Source organism: Agelaius phoeniceus, chromosome 18 (genome assembly GCF_051311805.1).
Source record: "Agelaius phoeniceus isolate bAgePho1 chromosome 18, bAgePho1.hap1, whole genome shotgun sequence".
Lineage (NCBI taxonomy): Eukaryota > Metazoa > Chordata > Aves > Passeriformes > Icteridae > Agelaius > Agelaius phoeniceus.
The window spans coordinates 571253-596533 of record NC_135282.1 but is presented as its reverse complement, the minus strand read 5'-3'; the positions used below and the strand labels follow the sequence as shown (position 1 = coordinate 596533).

General features: G+C 51.3%; 1 protein-coding gene across 12 annotated transcripts in view; it reads right to left on the bottom strand.

Annotated features, from left to right (window-relative positions):
• The window catches only part of RIMBP2 (RIMS binding protein 2), an 88219-nt gene that overhangs the window by 6332 nt on the left and 56606 nt on the right, over positions 1-25281 (bottom strand). For 7 of the 12 annotated variants that reach the window (XM_077188011.1, XM_077188016.1, XM_077188017.1 and 4 more), the window contains 11 exons: positions 21790-21941; positions 18497-18573; positions 17261-17370; positions 15418-16215; positions 12868-13019; positions 10439-10900; positions 8302-8448; positions 7039-7194; positions 3104-4576; positions 1072-1189; positions 158-342 (listed from right to left, as the gene is read on the bottom strand). In XM_077188011.1, the coding sequence (XP_077044126.1) occupies positions 158-342; positions 1072-1189; positions 3104-4576; positions 7039-7194; positions 8302-8448; positions 10439-10900; positions 12868-13019; positions 15418-16215; positions 17261-17370; positions 18497-18573; positions 21790-21941 (3830 nt within the window). Of the gene's footprint in view, positions 1-157; positions 343-1071; positions 1190-3103; positions 4577-7038; positions 7195-8301; positions 8449-10438; positions 10901-10952; positions 10980-12867; positions 13020-15417; positions 16216-17260; positions 17371-18496; positions 18574-21789; positions 21942-25281 lie in introns of all 12 variants that reach the window. The other 5 variants (XM_054645973.2, XM_054645972.2, XM_077188020.1 and 2 more) reach the window with 3 other exon arrangements.

Below are 25281 nucleotides of genomic sequence, written 5' to 3'. Positions count from 1 at the left end.
TAAGCCCTTAGCACTAGATATTAATTGCCAGGTCCGGTGAGATTCACACCTGAGCCTCTGAAGGAAAAGCCCCAGGGTTGTGATCACACAGGCAGCTTTTCCCCAAAGGAGAGCCTGTCTGTAAAAGTGCTGTGGTTCCTGTGGCCTCAGGTCTCACCTTAATGATCTGTCCCTCCTTGAAGGGCAGCTCCTCCTCTGCAGCATCGGGGTTCGGGGACATGGTCAGTGGGTCGTAGTCAAAAAGTGCAACAAATATTCGAGTGGAAAGGTCTTCTGTGCCAGGGTCTGTTTCAGACTCCTCATAAATGTCTGGGGAAAGGCGGTCATGGCCACCGTAGCCATCTGTGACAGCAAATTCAGGAAAGAACAATTCAGTAATACAAGCTGGCCTCATCATCCAACTCTCCCAGTTAATATTTGAAACATGTTTGGCATTTCAGTGAAAAAAACCCAAACCTCACTGCATGTCCTATAAAGCTTGGTGAGTTTTTTTGTTGGTTTTTTTTTTTTTTTAATTAGCAAGTTGCTATTTTTTAAAAAAGCTCATAAAGCCTGCACTGGAAGCTGGGCTGATTTCCTGTACCAGACTGACATTTGCACAGCTCACATAGGAAAGCCATTTTTGTTAGGTTTGCAAGAGTTTGCTGTGAATTAATGAAAAAAGTAGTCAAGAGAATGGCAGGTGAACACAAACGATGGCTGATGGATGGCAGGAAGCACAGCTGGGACAGGCCTGCATGGCCACACTGACCTCACTGACCATGAGTGACCTGCCAGCAGCTTTGCCCTGAGGTGAGATCCAGCTGTGCCTGAGCTGAAACCACCCCAGAGCTCAGCAGGCACTGAGTGCAGAGCAGAGCTGCCAGCAGTGCCAGTGACTGCCCTCACAGCCAGGCAGCCCCAGCTCACCCGGTCCAGCAGAGCTCAGTGTCTGCACCCATCTCACCCCCTCACACCAGGAGCAGCCTGGCTCCACACTAGAGCCTGCTGCTGCCTTTGAAGGCTGTTGATGCTTTCCTCCCCAAGCCTGAGGCTGCGAAGAACAGAAATGCACGGCTCTGTCCAACTAACCAATGGAGGGGACCAGCAGGGGCCGAGACCTTTGTGGCACTGCACTGCCATGGGAGGACCTTCGCCCTGCATGCTCCACCCTGTCAGGCCGTCCTGCAGAGGCTGGGTTACCTAAAAGCTAAAAAACAACAACAGAAAGAACAGGCTCGTCAGTTCCACGCATGGCAACATCGTGCTTACACGGCTGGACACGGATCAGGTCAATCACAATTGGAAGCACAAGCTCTAAAGGCAACTAAACTTAGCTTTTAACTGAAAGGTTAGCTGAAAAGTGAGCACTGCTGCCTGGCAAACCTGCAAAAGAAAAAAAATGGTTCCCTGATTTATGGCAGAGCTTTGTAAACCAGCAGTCGCACATCAGAACAAAAAGAAAAGAAAAGAATAATTTTTGAAATATTCTTTTGCCTTTGCTGTTGCGGCTAAGGTGGCGTTTGAGTGTCCTGAAGAGTGGCACGGGCAGGCTGAGGGCCGGGCAGGTGGGGCCGCCCTGGCAGCCTGTCACACCTGCAGTGCCAGCCCTGGAGCTGCAGCAGGGAGCCAGGATGGCTCCTGGTGGCCCTGGGCAAGGGCAGGAGGGCTGCAGACCCCCCCAGCACAGCTGCCTCTGCTGCCTGGGCACTGCAGGGGCTGTGGGAGCTCCCCTGAGCTCGTCCTGCTCTCACTGGCACCAGCACTGCCTGGTCACCCCTGCTGCTGGGAGCAACTGGGGGGTCACTCCAGCCTGGCCTGGGAGGCTCCAGGAGCAGCAGCTGGCCCTGCCCTGCTGTGGAACCCATCAGGATGGACTGTGCAGCCCAGGGCTGCAGGCACAGGGTGCAGAGCTGGCTCTGCCCTGCTCTGGAACACGTCAGGATGCAGTGGGCAGCCCAGGGCTGCAGGCACAGGGTGCAGAGCTGGCCCTGCCCTGCTCTGGAACACGTCAGGATGGACTGTGCAGCCCAGGGCTGCAGGCACAGGGTGCACAGCTGGCTCTGCCCTGCTCTGGAACACGTCAGGATGCAGTGGGCACCCCAGGGCTGCAGGCAGAGCTGGCCCTGCCCTGCTGTGGAACACGTCAGGATGGACTGTGCAGCCCAGGGCTGCAGACACAGGGTGCAGAGCTGGCTCTCCTCTCATGTGCAATGTGTCAGGATGCAGTGGGCACCCCAGAGCTGGCTCTGCTCTCGGGGATGTGTCCCTCCCTCACACCTGGAGGCTCCTCTGGACGTGACTGGGCAGAAATGCAAACAAGGTGGTGCAGAGCATCCCTGGCAGGTGTGCATGGCCCTGGGCTCCCCTTGGCAGCAGCTCTGTGCCTGCATTCTCTGCAGAGATGCAGTCTGCAACTTCAAAGGCAAGAAGAGATGGTCTGACAAGGACGGCAGCGTGGTGACAGCGCGGAGATAAGGCAGAAAATGAAAATGATGAAGCTGTGACTCCATAAATCTGGGTCACTGTCACACTGGGGGAGAGTCTTGATTCTTGTCTTGAGATGTTCCATGATAAAGAGCATATCCTGAAAATTCTGGGAATGAGATGAATAAAAACAACATGATGAAATGAATTTCTTGACAATAATTAAAAAAAAAATTAAAATATGGATGAAACATTTCTCCAGTTAAAAATGCAGCTTGTTTGTTTTTTTTTTTTTTTAGAGCAACATTCAGATAGGCAAAATAAAGAAAAGCAATCTTTTGGAAAAATTATAGTTCAGCTAACCCTTAATTAAAATTTAGATTCAGTTGTCCTTTAATAAAAGCAGCCATTATTGTAATTTGTTTGGGGGGAAAATCATTGCAAAGCAAATTAATCTGATTTCAGCATGACTCAAAAGAGGACCATAAATGAAAATGCAGAGTAATAAACCAAAATGAATGGGGAAGAAAAAAAAAATGGGGAGAAAATGTAGCAGATGGGTCCAAAGGACGGACTTTAAAAATCAATTTGGGAAAAAAAAAAGAAAAAAGAAAAAAAAACAAACCAAGAAATAAAGAGAATAAAGAGACCAGACTGATTTGGCAAGCAGATGTTAGAAGGAAGATACTTCACACACCAGGGAGTCTTGTGCATCTCTGAGGGGTGGCTGTGCAAGGCCAGCAGCTGCCCTAGGCCCGGCTGCTCTGGGGAGGCTCCTCCAGCCCCGCTCCTGCTCGGCTCTGCGGGGAGCCCCGGGCTGCTCCAGCTCCCCGAAATCCTCCTCGATGCTGCTCTGCCGGGTCAGGGTCCTCCTGCGGGACAGCGGCGGCCGCGGGCCCCGGCGGCACGGACAGGGATCGGGGTCCGGGGGGGCTCTGACACCGTGCTGGGGGTGCTGCTCTTCATCACTGCCCCTTTGGGCTCTGACACCGTGATGGGGGTGCTGCTCTTCATCATTGCCCCTTTGGGCTCTGACACCATAACGGGGCTGCTCTTCATCACTGCTCCTTTGGGCTCTGACACCATAACGGGGCTGCTCTTCATCACTGCTCCTTTGGGCTCTGACACCATAACGGGGCTCCTCTTCCTCACTGCCGCTCCTGTGTCTGACACCCAACCAGGGCCGCTCTTCATCACTGCTCCTTTGAGCTCTGACACCGTGCCGGGACCGCTCTTCATCACTGCCACTCCTGTGTCTGACACCATGCCGGGACCGCTCTTCATCACTGCCCCACTGGGGTCTGACACTGAACCGGGGCTCCTCTTCCTCACTGCCACTCCTGTGTCTGACACCGTGCCGGGACCGCTCTTCATCACTGCCCCACTGGGGTCTGACACTGAACCGGGGCTCCTCTTCCTCACTGCCTCTTTGGGCTCTCACAGTGCGCCGGGGCTCCTCTTCCTCGCTGCCACTCCTGTGTCTGAACCTGGGCTGGGGCTCCTCTTCCTCACTGCCCCATTGGGGTCTGAAACTGTGCTGGGACCGCTCTTCATTGCTGCCCCTTTGGGCTCTGCCACTGAACCGGGATCGCTCTTCATCGCTGCCCCATTGGGCTGTGCCACCAAACCGGGGCCGCTCTTCATCGCTGCTCCTTTGGCATCTGAAACTGTGCTGGGACCGCTCTTCATCGCTGCTCCTTTGGGCTCTGACACCGAACCGGGACCGCTCTTCATCGCTGCTGCTCCTGCGTCTGCCACCACCCCAGGGCTGCTCTTCATCGCTGCCCCACTGTGCCCGGCCCAGCCGGGGCTCCTCCTCCTCGCTGCCGCAGTCCAGGCCGCTGTCGGGGCTGCGGGACAGGGCCTGGCTGCATTTCCCTCCTCTGTCCTCCAGCTCCTGCAGCCCCGGCACTGCCCTGGCCCTGCCCGGGTGCCTGGGGCTGTGCTGCTGCTCCTGACGGCAGGGCCTGCCAGCTCTGGGGCCTCTAGCTATTCTGGGGTTCTTTCTATAGGGCATACCTAAACCCTGCTTGTACAGCACTTCGGGGTATTCACCGTCCTCTTCAGCCACCTCTGGGATACTGAAAAGCCTTTTACTGTGGCGTGTCTGCTGGGGAAAGCCAGGCTGTTCCACAAAAGTGGCTTCAGTGGTCTTATTCTTATCGTACTCCTTAAGATTATGTAATGTCAAAAACCAGACAGGGAACAAAGAGTGTGTGACAAAAATAAAATGGGAGGGAAAAGGGAGAAAAGAAAAATAAAGACAGAATTAGTTTTAGAGCAATGGCAAACGTAAGACATGCAGCTTATATTATGAAAAGGATGTCATGCTTTGAATGAGGATCTGTGAAAAACAAAGATGTGGTTAAGAAGTTGCTGGGTGCCAGGTACAACATGAGAGGTCAGTACAAACAACTGAGGGATGCTCTTAACAAGAATGAACTCATGCATTTGAAACGGAGTCATGGAAGCCACGCACAGGGTGCAGCATGGTGGATGAGAATGGCACTGAAACTCCTTCCTGCCCCGTGCCAAAATGCCATCTGACCTCCTCTGTAACCAGAACCCACAGCTGAGAATGACAGCTCTGCCCTAGCAAGCTTGCTTGCTTTGCATCTCCTAAAGCTTCTGTGTAAGGAGTAAATCTCTTCAGTCTCCTGTCAGAGCAGAGCTATTCCACAGCCATCATTAAAGGAGTTCTGGTTTCCTCTCTACAACTCCAAAAAACCCGCACCATTTTTAAAGCTTGGCTCCCAGGGAAAGCCCCAGGGTCACCTGCTCTGCACTGCCATCAAACCTCATCATGATCTGGTACCTGCCCCATAAAACCAGTGCTTGAACATCAGCTGTGAGCCCAAGTGTCTGTTTGTGCCAGGAGCAAATAAAAACGACCCCAGCCTGGGTAAAACCAGCATTCTGGACATGCAGATACATTCAGCGATTTTCCTGTTCCATTTCCACAAAGCACTGACCAAGAACCCTGGGAGAGGGAAGGGAGCACAGGGCAGGAGCTGCTGGCTCTGGCTGCCAGGATTACTGACCCTGCATCAGAGATCATCTCTCCTTGTGCCTAATGCCCGGATCAGGGGCACCTCTGGGCTCAGGAGCACCCAGAAATAACAACAGATCCTCCTGGAGATGTCACAGCATCTCCCTCTGAGCACTCTGAACTTAGCTGCCGTTTGGGCCTTGTCCCTTCCAGGCAGAGGGAACTTTCCAAGTCACTTTAGACTGTTTCACCTATTTTCCTTTGTTTTTAAAATGTGTGTAACACCTGTGAAACTTGAGATAAAGCACCATGGAAGTGAGAAAAAGATCACTAAGCATGAACTACATCAAGAGAAGTCTGACAACTTTAGCAGGTCAAAAACGATTTCCCACACCAGTTAAGGCTCTGGAACTTTCTCAGTATCAACACTGGCAATACTATTTTAAATCCAAGAAGTAAATACACCTTCTGATGCATAAAGAACAAGAACAGTCTGGGGATTATTCTTTGTGCCAGGGAAGGGGATACAATGGGCGTGCAGAAGGATTTTGGTTTCAGCCTTTCTGCTGGTGCAGCAATACAAACAATGGTAATTCCTTACTTTGAAAAGGTCCCTGTCTCACTGCAGACAGTGTCAGAATAAAAGGACTGGATTCACAGCACATGAAAGCAGTCATAGCAATGGTCAGAACTCTTGTATGCATGACAAAATAGTACTGATTTTAGTTAAATAACGATCTACTGAGGAAAAAGGTAACCTGTGGGTTTGTGCTTTCTAAGAAAACCCAGTAATTACTACACACATAAAGATGCAAATACAATTCATATGTACAAATACAATATGGCAAATACATATTCAGTACTGGGTATGCTCAGTGCTCTGCATATGCTTTAGGTGCTGCACTGAAGTTTCCTTCATGATGAATATTCCTGTACTAAAGCAATATTTCTGGAACATATTCCCTACTCTCTCTGGTGATTCCCTAAAATTCAGAGCACAAGGAGTTCTGATAAAGCATTGATCAAACAAAGCTGAAACAACTCCTTTCTCACAGGAAGGCTTTATGCCTGTGGAAGGGATGGGACCAGCACTGGGTACATGGACAAATCACTCACACAGGAAAAACAGAAGTTGTTTTGTAAGTCTTTACAAATCTCCTTGCTCAGAAACAACTCATTTTTCAGGGTGGCACATGCAGTATATCCTCACAGAGACAGGGGAAGGCCCCAGATGCAGAACAAAAATTGCAAGGGCAACAATCACAGACAGGAAAATGCTCTGTTAGTTAAAAGTTTATCTATCAAATAATGAAAAAACCCATAAGTATTAAATACATTAAAGCAGCCCAGCTCTACCCTCTAGGGCAGAGTGAGCTTTAGTGTCTGCAGGCTCTGGGGTGGCTGCAGGAGCCCTGAGGCTGCACCCAGGGGTGCCCAGGCTCTGGGGTGGCTGCAGGGAGCACCCAGGGGTGCCCAGGCTCACTGGGGTGGCTGCAGGAGCCCCAAGGCTGCACCCAGGGGTGCCCAGGCTCTGGGGTGGCTGCAGGGAGCACCCAGGGGTGCCCAGGCTCACTGGGGTGGCTGCAGCAGCCCCAAGGCTGCACCCAGGGGTGCCCAGGGGTGCCCAGGGGTGCCAGGCTCACCTTGAGCGCGCCGTGCGAGCCCAGGCTCAGGCGCCGCCGCCCTTCCTCCAGCTGCATCTCGGAGTAGAGCTCCTCCTCATCCTCCTCCAGGATGTCCGACAGGTCGGAGCCCCGGCTGCTCTCCGTGTGGTACTCGTCCCCCAGGCAGTAGTGAGCCTGAGGGGCACAGAGAGCTCTGCTGAAGCTGCCAATCCTGCTGAGCCCAGAGGAGCCGCCGCAGCCACAGCCCAGCGCGCTCTGCTCTGCTGCACACATCCATGGAAATTCTGCTTGCCCTTTTATCACCCTAACTCCAGAAACCCAGCCTCAATCCCATGGAAATTCTGTTTGCCCTTTTATCACCCTAACTCCAGAAACCCAGTCTCAATCCCTGTGGAAATTCTGTGGAAATTCTGTTTTGCCCATTTATCACCCTAATTCCAGAAATCCAGTCTCAATCCCAGGTGATACAATAAAGGACATCTTCATTCACAGCACCAAATCTAGTTTTAGTCTTGATTAAATTCCCCTCATTAAAGAGGTCCTTCATACATCAATGGCCTTGCTGACCAAACTGTGAGAGCCTGAGGATAATTCACATATCATCTGTTCTTTGCAGCTGTTTGTTACATCACATTATCATTTCAAAGTGGTCAGCATTTAATTCTTGCAGCATATTGCCACCACTGTGGACCCTCCACACAGGAGCTCAGGTCTTTGAGTAAAGTTTTTTAAACTATGCCAAGACATGAAAAACCCATCTCTTTTCTAGACTTTATATCTCCCTTGAAATTAATGTAATCAGTTATTTAATAGTTGTTTTCAGTTGGATCAGACTAAAAGCTGTGCAGTCGTGCAAAACACAGGGAACAGGAGCATCCCTGCCCACGGCTCAGCCTCACCTGTGACACCACCTGTGTCCCCACCTGTGTCACCTGTGTCACAACCTCTGTCAAAGCCTCTGTCACCACCTGTTTCACCACCTGTTTCACTTGTGTCACCCCCACGCCACAGCCTGTGTCACCTGTGTCACCACCTGTGTCCCAGCCTGTGTCACTCTGTCACCCGTGTCCCCGCCTGTGTCCCCGCCTGTGTCACGGTGTCACCTGTGTCCCCACCTGTGTCCCCACCTGTGTCCCCACCCGTGTCCCCGCCTGTGTCCCCGCCTGTGTCCCCGCCTGTGTTCCCAGCCCGGCCGCAGCCCTGGCAGTGCCCTGCCCGAGCTGCCCTCCAGGGATCCCTCTGCTCCTGCTGAGCCCTGGCACAGCCAGGCCAGCTCCTCACCTGCTTCCCAAGCTCGGACTCCTTCAGGAACTCGTCCACCGAGGCTCCCCTGCGCTTCACCCTGGGTGAGTCGTAGCCATCCTCCTCCTCCTCATCCGAGTACGGGGCTGCGCTGCTCCTCTCGCTGAAAACGCTCCTCCTCTCCATCTGGGGACAGCAAGGGACACTGGGGACACTGGGGACACTGGGGACACTGGGGACACTGCCCTGCACCCACAAACACAAATACAAACACTCCTCCTCTCCATCTGGGGGACAGCAAGGGACACTGGGGACACTGCCCTGCACCCACAAACACACATACAAACACTCCTCCTCTCCATCTGGGGGACAGCAAGGGACACTGGGGACACTGCCCTGCACCCAGGACACAAAGACTCAAGCACCCAGTTTTTAAAAGCTCCCACAGTTTAAAGCACTTTAGTTCCCCCTGGCTGGAACCTTTGAGGAGTTTCCAAGAAGTTTCTGCCTGTTTTGTTACCCTCACTCTTAACCAATTACCTGACTGCATGTGCTTATCAGCTGAGCTGCCAGCTCTCCTCCCTGTTCTGCTTCCCAAAATTCCCAGTGCTCTGCACTCAGAGCTGCCAGCAGACACGCTCCTTTCCCTGGCAGAGCAGTGCATGCTCAAACCACAACAGCATTTGTGGCCCCAGCACTAAAGCCCCAGATGAGGCTGTGGCTCCTGCTGTGCTCTGAGGAGGCTCCTGGGCTCAGCAGCTCCTGCTGGCTCTGGGGACTGAGCCCATCAGCCCCCAGCAGGCAGGGCAGGCCCACAGCTCCTTCTGCAGCACTTGCCTCGAGTGAAGAGTTTGTACCACAGGGGACCCAACGTGACAAATATCCCTGGCAGGATTTGATTTAATTTAGAATCAATTTGTCTGTAAGCTTCTGTCCAGATTCCTGAATAAATCATTTCAGGCATCACTTAAACTAACGTAACCAAACGTGGTCCAGAGCACATGTTATGTCAGCAACTTTCCAAACCAGAAAAAGGATTTCTGTTCTCTTTCCCAGTGTGGTTCTTAAATCAACTTTCACCTCATAGGGCCAAAGAAACCAATTGCCTTTTTTCCCTCTATTCCATTCCAGTCTTATTTATAAACAAAAGAGAGATACATACAGATGCATACATATGTATTTATCAGACCTATTATCACTGATCCAGAATTATTCAGGTTCTCAAAAGCTTGCTCGATTTACCCACTGGATCAAATGCATCCCAAAACAGGAACAGTCAATTAGCTGGGGCTGTTAAGGCATGTGTGAACTGTCCAAATTAGTGGAGCTATTTTGGAGATACAATGGGAGACTAAAAACTGGACATAACTGATGACTGCCAGATGAAGCACCAAGAAAATCTGTGGAATATGTGACACTTGCAAGAAGTAACAGACAGTTGTGAGCAGCTTGTGATGAGACAGTAACTGCCCAGGGCACTGGGAGTATTTAAATATTGCATATTTGTGTGGAACACACACAGCACGTTGTCAGGATGCATCCACATCAGCTGCACTGACCCCAGAGCCCCAAGTGTGGGATTGAAATCAACTGGCAAAGATCTGAGCCAGTGCACAGCCTTGGGTCAAGGTGGTCCCAAACCAGGGGTGTCCTTGGGCAGTGACACTGCTGGAGGGAGGAGCAGCTGCAAACCCGTGTGAAAAGGCAGCACTGAGAAGGGCAAAAGTGTAAAATTCCCTGTGGATCCACCACAGCAGACACAGGAGGGCTCCATCAGCCCAGAATTCCAGCACTCTGCTTCTCAAGCTGTGCATCTTCAGAACTTAGGAACGATCACCCACCCCTTGAAGCACATGATGAGCAATCTTTGGTGGCAGGTGCCACAGTGGACAGACCAGCCGAGAAACGCCTGAATGGCAGGGGTCAGAGTGAAGAGACCAGAAAAGCCCCAGTGGAGCCACAGAGCCCAGCCCAGCCCAGAAAAGCCCCAGTGGAGCCACAGAGCCCAGCCCAGCCCAGAAAAGCCCCAATGGAGCCACAGAGCTCAGCCCAGCCCAGAAAAGCCCCAATGGAGCCACAGAGCCCAGCCCAGCCCAGAAGAGCCCCAGTGCAGGTGCCACAGAGCCCAGCCCAGCCCAGCCCAGCCCAGCCCAGCCCAGCTGGAGTTTGCCTTTACCCTGTTGCTCTCTGCCACCCTCTGTGCAGCCTCTCTCGCCATGGCTTTTGCGACGGTGTTGGGGACCGGAGTGCCTTGAGGCTGGGGCAGGATCCTGTTGGGGGATGGAGACCTCCTGCCCTGGAGGGGGCCGTGGAAGGTGGGTGGCTCCAGCATGTGTCCGTGCCCGGGGGACACCGAGCGAGTCTGCTCCCAGGACTCATCCCGTTTGAAATGCGGCCCGAAATGTTCTTCTTTGGTTTCTGGGGCTCCGGCACTTGCTAATGGCTTGGATTTGGGAGCAGTCCTGGGGTGGGGGGGTGGAGGCACCAGGAGGTCGGGGGGAATGGCAGCAGGGGCAGAGTCCAGGGACTCGCCCTGCACGGAGAGCGTCCGCACGGTGAGCTCGCGGGCGTCCAGGGCGCGCAGCCGCGGCAGCTCCAGCGCCGTGCCCTCCGCGGCTGGGAGCGCCACCTCGGATACCTGGGGACAGACACACAGACAGACCGGGGTTACACATCAGTGCTGTGCCCTCTGCGGCCGGGAGCGCCACCTCGCACACCTGGGGACAGACACACAGACACCTGTGAGCACAGACACCTGTGAGCACAGACACACATCAGTGCTGTGCCCTCTGCGGCCGGGAGCGCCACCTCGCACACCTGGGGACAGACACACAGACACCTGTGAGCACAGACACCTGTGAGCACAGACACCTGTGAGCACAGACACACATCAGTGCTGTGCCCTCTGCGGCTGGGAGCGCCACCTCGGATACCTGGGGACAGACACACAGACACCTGTGATCACAGACACCTGTGAGCACAGACACCTGTGAGCACAGACACACATCAGTGCTGTGCCCTCTGCAGCCGGGAGCGCCACCTCGGATACCTGGGGACAGACACACAGACAGACCGGGGTTACACATCAGTGCTGTGCCCTCTGCGGCCGGGAGCGCCACCTCGGATACCTGGGGACAGACACACAGACAGACCGGGGTTACACATCAGTGCTGTGCCCTCTGCGGCCGGGAGCGCCACCTCGGATACCTGGGGACAGACACACAGACAGACCGGGGTTACACATCAGTGCTGTGCCCTCTGCGGCCGGGAGCGCCACCTCAGATACCTGGGGACAGACACACAGACACCTGTGATCACAGACACCTGTGAGCACAGACACACAGACACCTGTGAGCACAGACACCCGTGAGCACAGACACACATCAGTGCTGTGCCCTCTGCGGCTGGCAGGGCCACCTTGGACACCTGGGGACAGACAGACACATCTCAGCACCCAGCTGGGACAGACAGACACCTGTGAGCACCCAGCTGGGACAGACAGACACCCGTGAGCCCCCCAGAGTGAGGTTACACGTCAGCGCCGTCATTTTGCTTCTCCTGTGTTTTGCTGCTTTGGAATGTGGTTGGAGATTGTTTATCCAACAGGCAATTGTTCATTAGTTTCATGTGAATTGTTTTGACTTAATTATGATTAATTATTAATTATTGTTTTGATTAATCCTTAATTATTGTTTTGACTTAATTGACTTAAAAATGACCAATCACGGTCAGGCTGTGCCGGGACTCTGGAAGGAGTCACGAGTTTTTCATTGGTATCTTCCAGCCTCCTGTCTGTATCCTTTCTCTGTTCCTTAGTATAGTTTAGAGTTTATACTTTATAATTTTGTATAGTATAGTTTATAGTTTCTATAGCATTCTTTAATATAACATAGATCATAAAACAATAAATTAGCCTTCTAAGAACATGGAGTCAGACTCATCATTCCTCCCTACATGGGGGGACCCAGGAGACCCCATGTCCCTGACAGCAGGATGCCAGCAGAGGTAGCAGAGGTGACAGAGGTGGCAGAGGTGGCAGAGGTGGCAGAGGGGACAGAGGTGGCAGAGGTGGCAGAGGTGGCAGAGGTGGCAGAGGTGGCAGAGATAGCAGATGTGGCAGCAGTGACAGAGGTGGCAGAGGTGGCAGAGATAGCAGAGGTGGCAGAGGTGGCAGCGGTGACAGAGGTGGCAGAGGTGACAGAGATGGCAGAGATGGCAGAGATGGCAGAGGTGGCAGAGGTGGCAGAGGTGGCAGAGATAGCAGAGGTGACAGAGGTGACAGAGGTGACAGCAGTGGCAGAGGTGGCAGAGGTGACAGAGGTGGCAGAGATAGCAGAGGTGACAGAGGTGACAGAGGTGACAGAGGTGACAGCAGTGGCAGAGGTGGCAGAGGTGACAGAGGTGGCAGAGATAGCAGAGGTGACAGAGGTGGCAGCGGTGGCAGCGGTGGCAGCGATAGCAGAGATGGCAGAGGTGGCAGAGGTGGCAGAGGTGGCAGAGGTGACAGCAGTGGCAGAGGTGGCAGCAGTGACAGAGATGGCAGAGGTGGCAGAGGTGACAGAGGTGACAGCAGTGGCAGAGGTGGCAGAGGTGGCAGGGACTCACCCGCTGCCCTTTGGCATAGACGCCGTAGCCTGTGACGCTGGCACCGTGGGACGTCCCCGTGGCTGACAGAGCTGGGGGCTTCCAGCACACCTGCAGCGTGCCTGGCGCGCTCCCTGCCCGCACACACACCTCCTGAGGCGGGGCTGGGGGACCTAGGAGAGAGGGCACGGTCAGGTGGGGCTCAGGGCAGAGCAGCTGGGCTGCAGCACGTTCCACAGCTGGACACAGGACAGCTGGGCCCAGCCCTGCCTCTGCACCGAGTCAAAAACACACCCAGAACCTCTGAAGGCATTTAGTGTGTGTCAGTGTGACAGCACACCAGATACCTCCTTAATTAACAGGCATTACCCTGCTATAAATAGCTCTACTTTGGCCAGAAAGCCAAAGTAAAAATATCACAGAGATTATTAGTTCATGAATTTTTCAAGCATCCCGTTGTGTTAATTGAAGCACCCAGCCCCGAGCAGAGGCTGCTGCTGCTGCAGGGCTGGGCTGCAGCCACCTCTGCAGAGCACACACAGAGCCTGGCTGCTGTGGGATTGCTTCTCCCAGCAAACCAAACACCAACAGATCTGTTCATCCTCCCAAAAGGCTGCAAATACTTCAAATGTGCTTGACACACGTGCAAATATCACACAAGACCCCTGGCAACTGCCAGTGCATTTCACTGCTTTGCTGCCACTGAATTTCATCCTCTGGTGGACACGGAAATGAAATCATGGTCATGTTCAGGACAGTAGAGGTACAACAGGAAGGCTTGGCTCATACCACCCCTGCATCTATAAAGTATTTTTATCTTGCAAGTTGAGAGTATGCAAATTGACCTAATACTATTCTTGGCCAAGAGAGATTTTGGTTCAGGATTGAATTTCAGCTTTCCTGGCCATCCTGTTTTACTGCCAGCCAGCACTCCCAATTCAGCAAGGCTGCTCAGCTTACAGAAAGCATGCACCTGATCTAACCCAGCATCCTGCCAGTGACAATGACATTAATGTGCTCCTGCAGGAGAAGTCACCTTCCTTCCATCCTCCCACAAGGAAACAGTCCCCAGGGTGTCTGTCTCGACCTTCCCAGGCTGTGCAGAGATAGGTTTAATAAACTGCAGTGCCCGAGGCTCAGCATGGCTCCTATTTCCTCCCATCATTACATGGGAAATGATTCCTGGTGATTTTCTATGGCCTTGGTCATCAACATAAATGTTTGTTTTGGAATTCTGCTACGCTTTGGTCCTCATAGGGTTTTTTACATAAATGAGCTCCAAAAGCTGCAGCAGCCCATTGGTCCCAATCCTGTGCTTATATCCATTTTTAGATCTGAGTGCCCAAGAGAGAGACACTTGTACTTTTATGTGAGCAATTCCATTGCTTTGATGAGTCGAGATGAGTTCAACTGCATGGCACTCTGTGATGGCAACTCCCATCACTGGCTCCAAATTCATCTTTTCCTCTGCTCCAGTGACTCTGCAATCAGGCATCAGCCTCTAACCACTTCACCAGCTGCTGTTTTGTTTTCTCTACACAGCAGTGAAGAGCTGGCCTGTTTCTCTAGAAGTGCTCCCAGTGGAATGAAGCAGTGGGGAAGGTTCTGGGAGCTCCACTGCTCCTCAGCTCTCAGCAGAGAGCAGCTCTGTGCTGCTCAGCAGGCTTCACAGCTAGAGGGAGGTACAGCATGGCAAGCGCTTGGCCTGGAAAAACCTCACTCAGAAGGCACTTCCTAAATAGCAAAGTTGAAATAAGTTCAGGCCAGCACCCAGGCAGTGGCTCCAGCTCCCCCAGGACAATCCCAGGTGTGAAATGGCCTCTCCTCCCTGCACCCTGCACTGCCACCACCACTGAGTGACCCCAGGCTGAAGAGGAGCCCGGGAGCAGAGGAGATCCCCCAGGGTCTGTGCTGCACCCAAACAGGAGGCACAGAGCTTCACTCCCCCTGCCCACAGCCTGCTGCCCTCTCCTCTCCTCACCCAGGCCAGGGAGGGAGCAGGGTGGATGAATTCCTGCCCTTGCTGGATCACGTCCTGCAGGCAGGGAGCAAACCCAGCTCAGGACGCTGCTGAGGCTTCGCCTGCCAGGGCCACTCGTGCCCGAGTGTCCCTCCAGAGGCACCCAGGCTCTCAAAGACTGAATAGCTGAGGGCTCTCCTACTTGGCCAAGGTTAGATGACCCTGGGTAGGTGAATCTATACAGAAAGACACTCAGATTATTTCACATGCTGCCACACACCCCCAAAATGATGAGATTATCCTTCAAATTCACTGCTTTATTTCTGCTCTAGTTTTCAACACTGCTTCAATGTTCTTGAATAATGGCAAATGACTGACAACACTTACCAACACTCCTAATGCAAAAGCCAGGTGGGAAAAGACCTCAGACTCTCCAAAACACAATGAATCTGTTGGCTTTACAAATTCAAACTGTAAAATGAAGTTAATTACACCTTCACAACCAAAATGCACTTGCATCCCCTAAATGCTGTGTAGGTTAAAGTATTTTATCTAGTATTTTCAGAGAATTTCAACTGAAGAATTTTGGGGCAGGGAGGAAAATATCAAACCTGCTGGCAATGTAGAAAATTCCACAAAGGCTTCCTTTTTCTCTCGTTGCTCCAAGGGAAGCTGCCAGGGCATCTGGTGGGGCTTTGCCATGACCTTCACCTTGTAGGCCATATTGGGCTTCAAATTAAAAAAATGGTACTTGTAGCTAGCAGCCTTGACAATGTCAAACTCCTCCTCGTTGAGGAAGATGACGTGACTGTAGTTGCTGTTTGTGGGGAGCCAGGAGAGCTCAGCAGAGATCTGGGTGATGTTGTCCACGCGGAGGTTGGAGGGGGCCACGATGACATCCTTGCCCACCAGCAAGGTGCACTGCAGCTCGTCGGAGCTGCCCTTGCTGGTGATGCTCTGGATGGATATCCTGTAGGTGCAGGTGGAGGTGTTGAGCTTCTCTATCAGGGCTTTGGTCCTGCTGCCCAGGGCGATGTTCATCCTGACCTCCTTGTCCACCAGCACGTTGTAGCTGCTGACGGTGCCCCAGCCGGGCGGCACCAGGGGCGGCTCCCAGCCCACGATGACGCTCTTGGCCAGCTGCTTGATGAGGGTGATTCTCCTGGGGTAAGGCACAATGTCTTCTCCGATCTCGTCGATGTTGACGTCCAGGGTGCCCGCGCCGTTGCTGAGCCCGCTGCTGGGCTCCAGGAGCCCGGGGGGGCTGAGCTCCAGCTCCGCCTCCAGCGCGGCCCCCGCGCGGTTCAGCGCGTTCTGCTCCTCCACGCTCGACAGCCGCGCCTCGCTGTCCTGCACAAAATCCACAAAGTTCGAGGGCACCAGTCCTCTCTGCCCGTCCAGAAGCTCTCCTGGAGAGAAAGAGCAGCGCCATTAGAAACCCTGAAGGAGAATCTCGGGGTCTCTGCTGCTCACAGTGACCCCCAGATGTGTTGGAAAGTCTCTTTTCCCAGCCTGGTGCTCGAAGGAGTCAGGGCTTTTCATTTCTCGGTCTCAAGGTTGTTTATTGTATCCTATCTATAAAATTCTTCCTCCTGTCCAGCCGAGGTCCACTCAGCAGGACAGACAGGGGCACTCTGCCTGCCCCCGGGGCTGTGTTATCTTTTTATAATAAAATCTGCATGTACAATATTTACAATTACTTTCAATACTCGTCACCTATGTTAGACACTGAGCTTCTACTCTAAACCAATCTAAAAGTGCCAACATCACAGCAGAAGATGGAGGCCAAGAAGAAGAAGGAGAAAGGCTGGACACGCCCAGATCTCTCCATCTTTCCCCCTGAACCCTCCATTCCAAAAACCCCCAAAATCCATTTTTCACCCCGTGATAAATTCACTATCATTCCACTTAAACTGTCGTGGCTTGCAGATCTTCATATAAGGTTAGTAACTTGCTCCATGGGTCATAATCAAACCCACAGGGGCATTCTGGGCTCTGTGCCAGGGTCCCTGAGCCCCTGGCAGGGGTCTTGGCAGTCCAGGACAGCCAGAGGGATGTGCTGGGTTCCAACAGGAGAGCAGCTCATCCATGGCAGTGCCCTGAGAGTGGGCAGGGTAAGGGGCAGGGGATGAGTGACAGTGCATAAACAACATCCCGGCCTGGGAGCAGAAAGGCTTATTAAGGGAAATACCAGAACTGCCAGTAAGCTTTTTTGTCAACTTCAATCTTGCCAGTAGGAAAAGCTGACACTATAAAATATTTTATAATTAGCTCTGCCTGCAAGGAGTGGCTCTGCTGGTGCAGAAACTCTTTTAATTAACACCACGACGATAAAGCCAAATTTAGCAACCGATTTCGGAGCAGACAAAGGAGAGAATTTGGAGCGTGCTTGACAGGGGAGCTGATCCCAATCTGCATGAGCTAGCAGGAACTCAGGGGCGCAGTAGGAAGCACCTTCATAGAAGCCATCCTCGTCCATGTCCCCGTACACATAGAGGTACTTCCCAGCCGTGAGAGGCAGCTCCGCCTCGGGGTTCTCGTTGGGTCCATCGAAGGGGTTGTAGCTGTGGGGACACACACAGTGATGCTGAGCAAGGGCTGCAGCTCCCCGAGGGCACTGCCCCCTTCCCATCCCTCCCGAGGCTCCTCCTGGGCGGCTCTGGGACACTCTGTGCCTATGGGGTCCCCTCTGCCCCTAAACCCACGTCCCCTCCTGCAGGATGCCCTTAGACACTTCTCACTCGGGGCTCTTGATAAACACTGGCCAAATTCCCTTGATTTTCTGGAGTGAATCAAAGCAAACTCAGTTGTGGGGGTCTTTTCCAGTCACTGCATTCAATTTTATGTTCCTTTTACACCAGTTCCTGCAGGATGCACTTAGACACTTCTCACTTAGGGCTCTTGGAAAACACTGGCCACAATTATCTTCATTTTCTAGAGTGAATTAAAGCAAACTTAGCTGTGGGGGTCTTTCCCAGTCACTGCATTCAATTTTATGTTCCTTTCACATCACTTCATTAAGCTTCTACAGAGGCAAGGTAAAAGAAGACAAAAAACAGTGAGCTACATCTAAGAGAAGCTACTGAGAGAAAAAAAGTACTTGTGAAGTACTTAAATCTCCATCCATCCTGAAAGAAACTGCTAGCCACTGAAATTTTTATCATGACAGTCCCTAACGCCTGAAATTTTAATGTGCAAAGCAGTGATGGACTTCAAATCTCCTCTTGCCTGAAGAAGTAATTGAAAAGAAGAGACTGAGACTCCTCTCTAGAGCAGGAGGAGCACATTTATTTAACCTGATTTAGACACTGGAGGACAGGGATGCAGGGGGTGGGAGAGCTCAGCTCCCTCTGCCAGCTGGGGCACAGGGACAGGCTCTGCTCTGCAGGCAATGAAAACTGCACAGAACATTATTTCCATGTAATAATTCAGTGTATGAATGAGGGGGAGCCATACCTGGGACAGGCTCTGCAGGCAGTGCAAACTGCACAGGCTCCCCAGAACACCCTTTCCATGCCATAATTCAGTGTATGAATGAGGGGGAGCCATACCTGGGACAGGCTCTGCTCTGAGCACAGGCTCCCCAGAACACCCTTTCCATGCCATAATTCAGTGTATGAATGAGGGGGAGCCAAAGCTGCTGTTGAATGCTCAGCTGAGTGTGGTGTCTGTGAGGAGATGGGGCTTTACCTGTAACGGGCAATGCAAAGATGGACTTTCCCAGAATATCTCTGCTTTGAGGTATTGGAATTCTGATCATTATCCATCTGTGGGGAGGGGGGAAGAAAAAAGATAATGTGGTTAGAAAACAAGAAGAATGAACAGTTTTCCTGACAGGTGATGCCAATCAGTGAACACACAATATCAAGGAAAGAAAATTAAATTCTAACATGGAGCACAGCTGGTTAATTTTACTTAGAAGGGCAGATTCCAGTGACTGAGTACTTGAAACAAATGCTGAGTTTAGCACTGGTGCAAGTGTCAACCTCCAAACACATGGAAACCATGAGGATCACACAAAATACAGCACTTGCCAACCCAACCCAACCCAACCCAACTTCATCCAATCCAATCCAACCCAATCCAATCCCACCCAACCAGCCCACAGCATCAGCATCTCTTGAACACCACCCTTTCCACTAACTGAGGGAAAGAACATATTTTCTATATTTTCTTCTGAATTTCACATCCCATTGAATTCAATCCTGCAAAGCCACAGGTTTATTCTATCACAAATCTGGTCTACAAAACCTGGAGATTTGACTGTGGTGTTGGATCAACACAGACTCTGCCTGTTTCAGCCCTGCACGAGGTCTCTCACTGGTGAAACAATAATTTCAGCTGTGCTTTGAGCTAGCAGAGGTTTTAAAGAGGGGGATGAACTTCACTTACTGTACAGTTTGCTGTGAGCCATTTCAGACAAAATGACCAACGTTTTGCCTGAGCTCGAGAGAGCTTTGAGTAAGGTAGAAATACTGGGTTGACAGTGGGACCAAATGAAATAAACTGTCCAAAAACAGAGCAGAATTTTACAACCCAGCCAGGGCGGACCCTGAGCTGCAGCTCCCAGGTCTGAGCTGGTCCCTGCCAGGAGCACCCCAGGAAAACCCCCAGTGCAGAGGATTTTCCCCTGAGCTGTCTCCTGAGGGTGCTTTAGCCCAGAAGGCAGCACCAGCAGCTCCTAGGGGTTCCCCCCATGCAGCACGGGGGGATCCAGGAAAAGCTGCCAGGATTTTCCCCCTGGGACCTTGACATGGGCTCCTCAGGGAGCACAGAGCCAGGAATGGTTATTCCAGAAGGCTTTTCAGCAGGAACAGCCAGGGCCATTGCAGAGTAGCACTGATGTATTGATTTATTTATTGACTGATTGATTTAGTTCAGACTTCCCAGCATTATGTTTCATTTTTTAGATTTTATTCACACGCCCTCCCCTGGGTCTGGGTATCTCTAAAGGGAATGGAGCTTAATTTCTGTGAGCTTGCATAAAGTGAGAGTGGATCACATAATTACACTCCAGAAGGCACAAAACGTTCAGCTCTGCAAAAGAGGGCTTGGCATTCTCAGCCAGAGATAACTCAAAAATAATAGAAAAGGGGAATTAAATTTGACGTTTGCTTCTCCTGTTCCTTGCTGTTAGTTCTGCTTCCCTAAGTCTCCTTGCTAAGCTGCTTTTTCTGTGGCCTCTTCGAAAAGCAGTGAATGTTTCCACTTTTCAATAATGCTGCTACACAAATATACACAAATATTTCCCCTGGATAATCCTCAGATATGCCCATGGAACTCCCACTATACAAGAATCCAGTATTTTGTTGAATACCCTCAGGCTTGTGAGCCATTTAGAAACATTTTGATTCCATCAACTATTCCAGTATCAATTAATACAACACAGATAGAAAATATGCACATGGGTGCAACTTATTTACTCCTGTAAGGATGAGGAAAGGGATTTCCTGAAATGGGGTAAAATCTGAGGATCATTTCCTTGTGGCTATCTGCCCATATAAACCAGGGTATTTAATAGAGAATAATGCCCTTCTACAGACTTTCCAAGATTGTTCTATGCAGTTTTTATATTTAATATTTGTCCCAAACCTTAAAAATCAACTTGTTATGGCACCTTTGAACAGCTCTTCTGAGCTTCCCATTGGATTTCTGCTGGAAATCCACTGAAAAGCAGAAAAGCTTCCTAAGGAAGGAGGAGCAGCCCCCTTCCAAAGCACATCTGAATACAGAACGTGGAGTGCATGGCTTTAGTGACAGCACACTGCAATCTCAGTGCCCCTTTCCAGGCTCAGAACCCTCTGGGGAGGCTGTGAGCAGGAGGTGCCTGCCCTGCTGCAGGGAGGCTCTCACAGCACAGCAGCAGGCACAGGAGGAGCCCTGCAGAGTGAAGGAGCCCTGGAGAATGAACCAGCCTTGGAGAATGAACCAGCCCTGGAGAATGAACCAGCCCTGGAGAATGAACCAACCCTGCAGAGTGAACCAGCCCTGCAGAATGAACCAGCCCTGCAGAGTGAACCAGCCTTGAACCAGCCCTGCAGAATGAACCAGCCCTGAAGAATGAACCAGCCTTGGAGAATGAACCAGCCCTGCAGAATGAACCAGCCCTGGAGAATGAACCAGCCCTGCAGAATGAACCAGCCTTGAACCAGCCCTGCAGAGTGAACCAGCCTTGAACCAGCCCTGCAGAATGAAGGAGCCCTGAAGAATGAACCAGCCTTGGAGAATGAACCAGCCCTGCACAATGAACCAGCCCTGCAGAGTGAACCAGCCCTGCAGAATGAACCAGCCCTGCAGAGTGAACCAGCCCTGCACAATGAACCAACCCTGCAGAGTGAACCAGCCTTGAACCAGCCCTGCAGAATGAACCAGCCCTGAACCAGCCCTGCAGAATGAACCAGCCCTGCAGAGTGAACCAGCCCTGCACAATGAACCAACCCTGCAGAGTGAACCAGCCTTGAACCAGCCCTGCAGAATGAACCAGCCTTTCCTGCCCAGCAGCCCTGGGGCAGGGCAGGAGCTGCTGATCTGTTCCTGTGCCCAGTTTCCCCTGCCAGAGCCCTGCCCAGAGCAGGGATGCTGCTGTGCCCCGACCCAGAAATGCTCTGTGGGCAGCACTGAGAGCTTCAGAGGGGTCCTCACACTCCTCATCTTCATCCCATTAATCACATTTGTTGTATTAATTACAACCAGCCCCCCTTAGAGCAATCCCCAGGCTGGAAAAGGGCACATTTTTTATTCTTCCTCACACCTATAACAGAATTCCTCCCTGGTCAGGAACCATTGGCCAATTTACCTCCTTCTGGGACATCAGCTGCACCTTCTTAGAAAACACCACTCAAATTCCCACTGCTGCCCCACAAAATGAGAACCTTTGTGTCATGACTTCTCACAAGCACGTGGATCTACCTGCAGCAGCCTGCTGGAGCAGAGGAGCCGCAGCCCCAGGTCACTTTCCCAGTAAAAAATTCAAAAGGACTCACGTCTGAATCAAATCTGCATCTTGGGGTGTCAGATCTTGACTTGGACAGGAAGGTGGGTTTGACAGACAGCTGCTCTGGTTTGTCCCCAGAGATCTGCAGGGGTCGGATGAACTCCGAGATCACGCAGCGACTCCCAGAGGGGCTCTCATGGCCTGCCAGGGACAGAGCACACACATCAGCATGGTCACTGTGCCCTCGGGTCAGAAAGCCCCAGGCAGGCTGTGCTGGGAGGCTGCAGAGCACGGCAGCCCCTCGGCCCACCTGCTCCCAGACTGGGGCACAATCAACCACAACCTGCTGAGATCAGCAGCATGGAACAGAACAGCACCAGAGTGCAGGCACCTGCAGCCAAAGAACCCAGAGGTGAAGGCTCCCCAGTGAAATCATCCACCTGTGTGCCCTGGTGTGCCTGGGGAAGGTGGGACCCGCTGTGCCACACACCCAGCACTGCTGCTGCTGCTGCTGGAGCCTGCACTGCCCTGGGGACCCTGTCCTGACCTGCAAGTCAGGAGGGAGCCATGCATCTCTCCTGAGAGAGAGACGGGAATGCTAAGGATGCAGTTGGCAGGATGCTCATTTGCAATGGAGTTGTTTGGCTTCTGGCAGTCAGGGAGTGCCAGCAGTCCCTGCCTGGTGTTTCCTGGGAGCTCCCCACTGCCACCAGCACCAAACTGATGGATTTGGCCCTGATTGGATCCCAGGGCCACCCCTCCAGCCCCTAAAACACAGAAACTCAGACTGTGCAGAAGGAAACATCCCCAAAAACCCTTCTGGAATATTTTACTGTGCTTTGTAAAAAGAGTTTAGAGGGAAGGAAAGGGAAATAGAGATTATACTGCACATTGAGAAGCTCACAAGACACTGAACTCTCTTCTCTCCTCCTGACTCAGGTGGAAACCAGAGGTGAGACAAGCCAAAGGAACAAGGTGGTCCAGGCTGCCAGAGGCCAGTAAAGCTGAGTAAAAGCCACTTGCACATTTTCCCTTGACTGCTGGTTTAGTCCCCAGAGCAGGAATTGCAACCTGAGCTGGATTTGAGCAGGAGCTGCAGCAGGGCACAGGGAGCTGCTGCTGACAGCTCAGACGTGCAGAGTGCATCCTGCCTCTCATTAACATAATGAGCCTCTGCTCTAATTACTCAGCCCCTGAGCATGTGTAGGTTCAGCATTTCCTCTCCTGTTCTGCCAGAAGTCTGGGCAGCAACGTTTTGCTACTGAATTTCAAGATTCCCAGTCCAGGTCACCAGGAATTATCAGAGGAACCTCTTTGTTCTCACTGCAGAGGAGAAACAGCTCCAGGAATACCATCAGAGGGTTTTCTGTGTGCTCATTAGCCCAATATGATTAATTTTCGCTGCATCACTGTAATTTACAGCAGGCCAGCTTCAGCACATTGACAGCAGGGAAATACACAACTCACCACACAAAAGATTAATTACAACCAGCCCCCCTTGGAGCAATCCCCAGGCTGGAAAAGGGCACATTTTTTATTCTTGGAACCTTCCTCACATCTATAACAGAGAAGTCCTCCCTGTTCAGGAGCCTTTAGCCAATTTAGCTCCTTCTGTTTGCTGTTAATGTGTTTGCCATCTCAGCCTGCCAGTGCCAAGCCATAAATAATTGGGCCAACTGTGATTATTCTCTCACAGGAAGCCTCTGGTTGGTCTCAGACCTCCTGCACCCTCCAGGCTTTGTTTTCAAACTGCTGGCACTGGGTACCCAATGTGGAGGAAGGTTCCAGGAAGGTTCCAGGAGGGTCCTAGGGCAGTGCAGCCACACAGGACAACAACCAGCACAGGAACACAGTTACCAGGAACCCCAGGAATATCAGGGGCTGGGAGATGTGGGCCTGGTTCTTTCACCTGGGAAATAAGGTACAGAACATCTACCCTGGGTTCTTTAAGGAGAGAAAGGAGTGTGGGGGCTGTGAGGGCACATCCCTGGCCCCAGGGAATTCACCTCTGCCTTGAAGGGCCTGCTGTACCCTGCCATCATTACTGACAAAGGCCTGATCTCAGTGGCTGGTGCTGAAGTCATGAGAACGACCTGACCACGGTTTCTCTGCAGGAGAAATGGACGTGATCCAGCCTGGGGGATGCTGATCACACTCCTCACATGGGATAGCACACGGTTTAACCTGTGACTGACATGGGATAGCACACAAGTTAACCCGCGATTGACATGGAAGAGCACACGGTTTAACCTGTGATTGACATGGAATAACACACAGTTTAACCTGTGATTTACATGGAATAGCACACAATTTAACCTGTGACTGACATGGGATAGCACACAAGTTAACCTGTGACTGACATGGAACAGCACACAAGTTAACCTGTGACTGACATGGAACAGCACACAGTTTAACCTGTGATTTACATGGAATAGCACACAATTTAACCTGTGATTGACATGGAATAGCACACCATTTAACCTGTGATTTACATGGAATAGCACACAAGTTAACCTGCGATTGACATGGAAGAGCACACGGTTTAACCTGTGACTGACATGAAATAACACACGGTTTAACCTGTGACTGACATGGAATAGCACACACAATTTAACCTGTGACTGACATGGAACAGCACACAGTTTAACCTGTGATTTACATGGAATAACACACAATTTAACCTGTGATTTACATGGAATAACACACCATTTAACCTGTGATTTACATGGAATAACACACCATTTAACCTGTGACTGACATGGAATAACACACCATTTAACCTGTGACTGACATGGAATAACACACCATTTAACCTGTGATTTACATGGAATAACACAATCTAACGTGGTTGACATGGAATAACACACAATCCAATGTGTGATTGATTCACATGGAAGAACACACAATTTAACCTGTGATTTACATGGAATAACACACAAGTTAACAATGGATGACACACAATTTAACTTGTGACTGACATGGAATAACACACAACCTGTGATTCACATGGATGACACACAATGCAATGTGGGATTCACATGAATAACTGCACACAGACCCCTCCCTGCCCAGCAGAGGCACTGAATATCCAAGAGCAAGAGGGAAGAGCAGATTTCTGTGCCCTTTAAATACTAGAGAAGAACCCTATAAAGCCACAGGAATTTTGTCCATGAATTTTTTTTAATCTATATGTGCTTAAAATGGCCTTTATTTTCCTGACTGACAACTGTTTGTTAAGGGAGTCTGAAGAACACCCTATCAAGGAAAAAGAAAGAGCACCAGATCCAATTTAAATGTTTCAGGAGAATGAAATCTGTCCATGCTTGCATTACAATTAGACTCTCCATTTTATTTATTGCAATTGCAGATTCCATATGGACTACCTAAATTATCTAGAAAGACCATTTAAATGAGCCTCTTAACTGATGAATAATAAATCTTAAGGCTTCTATATCTGATTGTGACATTATTGTAGGTTTAAAGTGAACTTTTTATGCTCTAATCCATTCTGGCTGGGTTTATTTCATTTCCTGATACATTC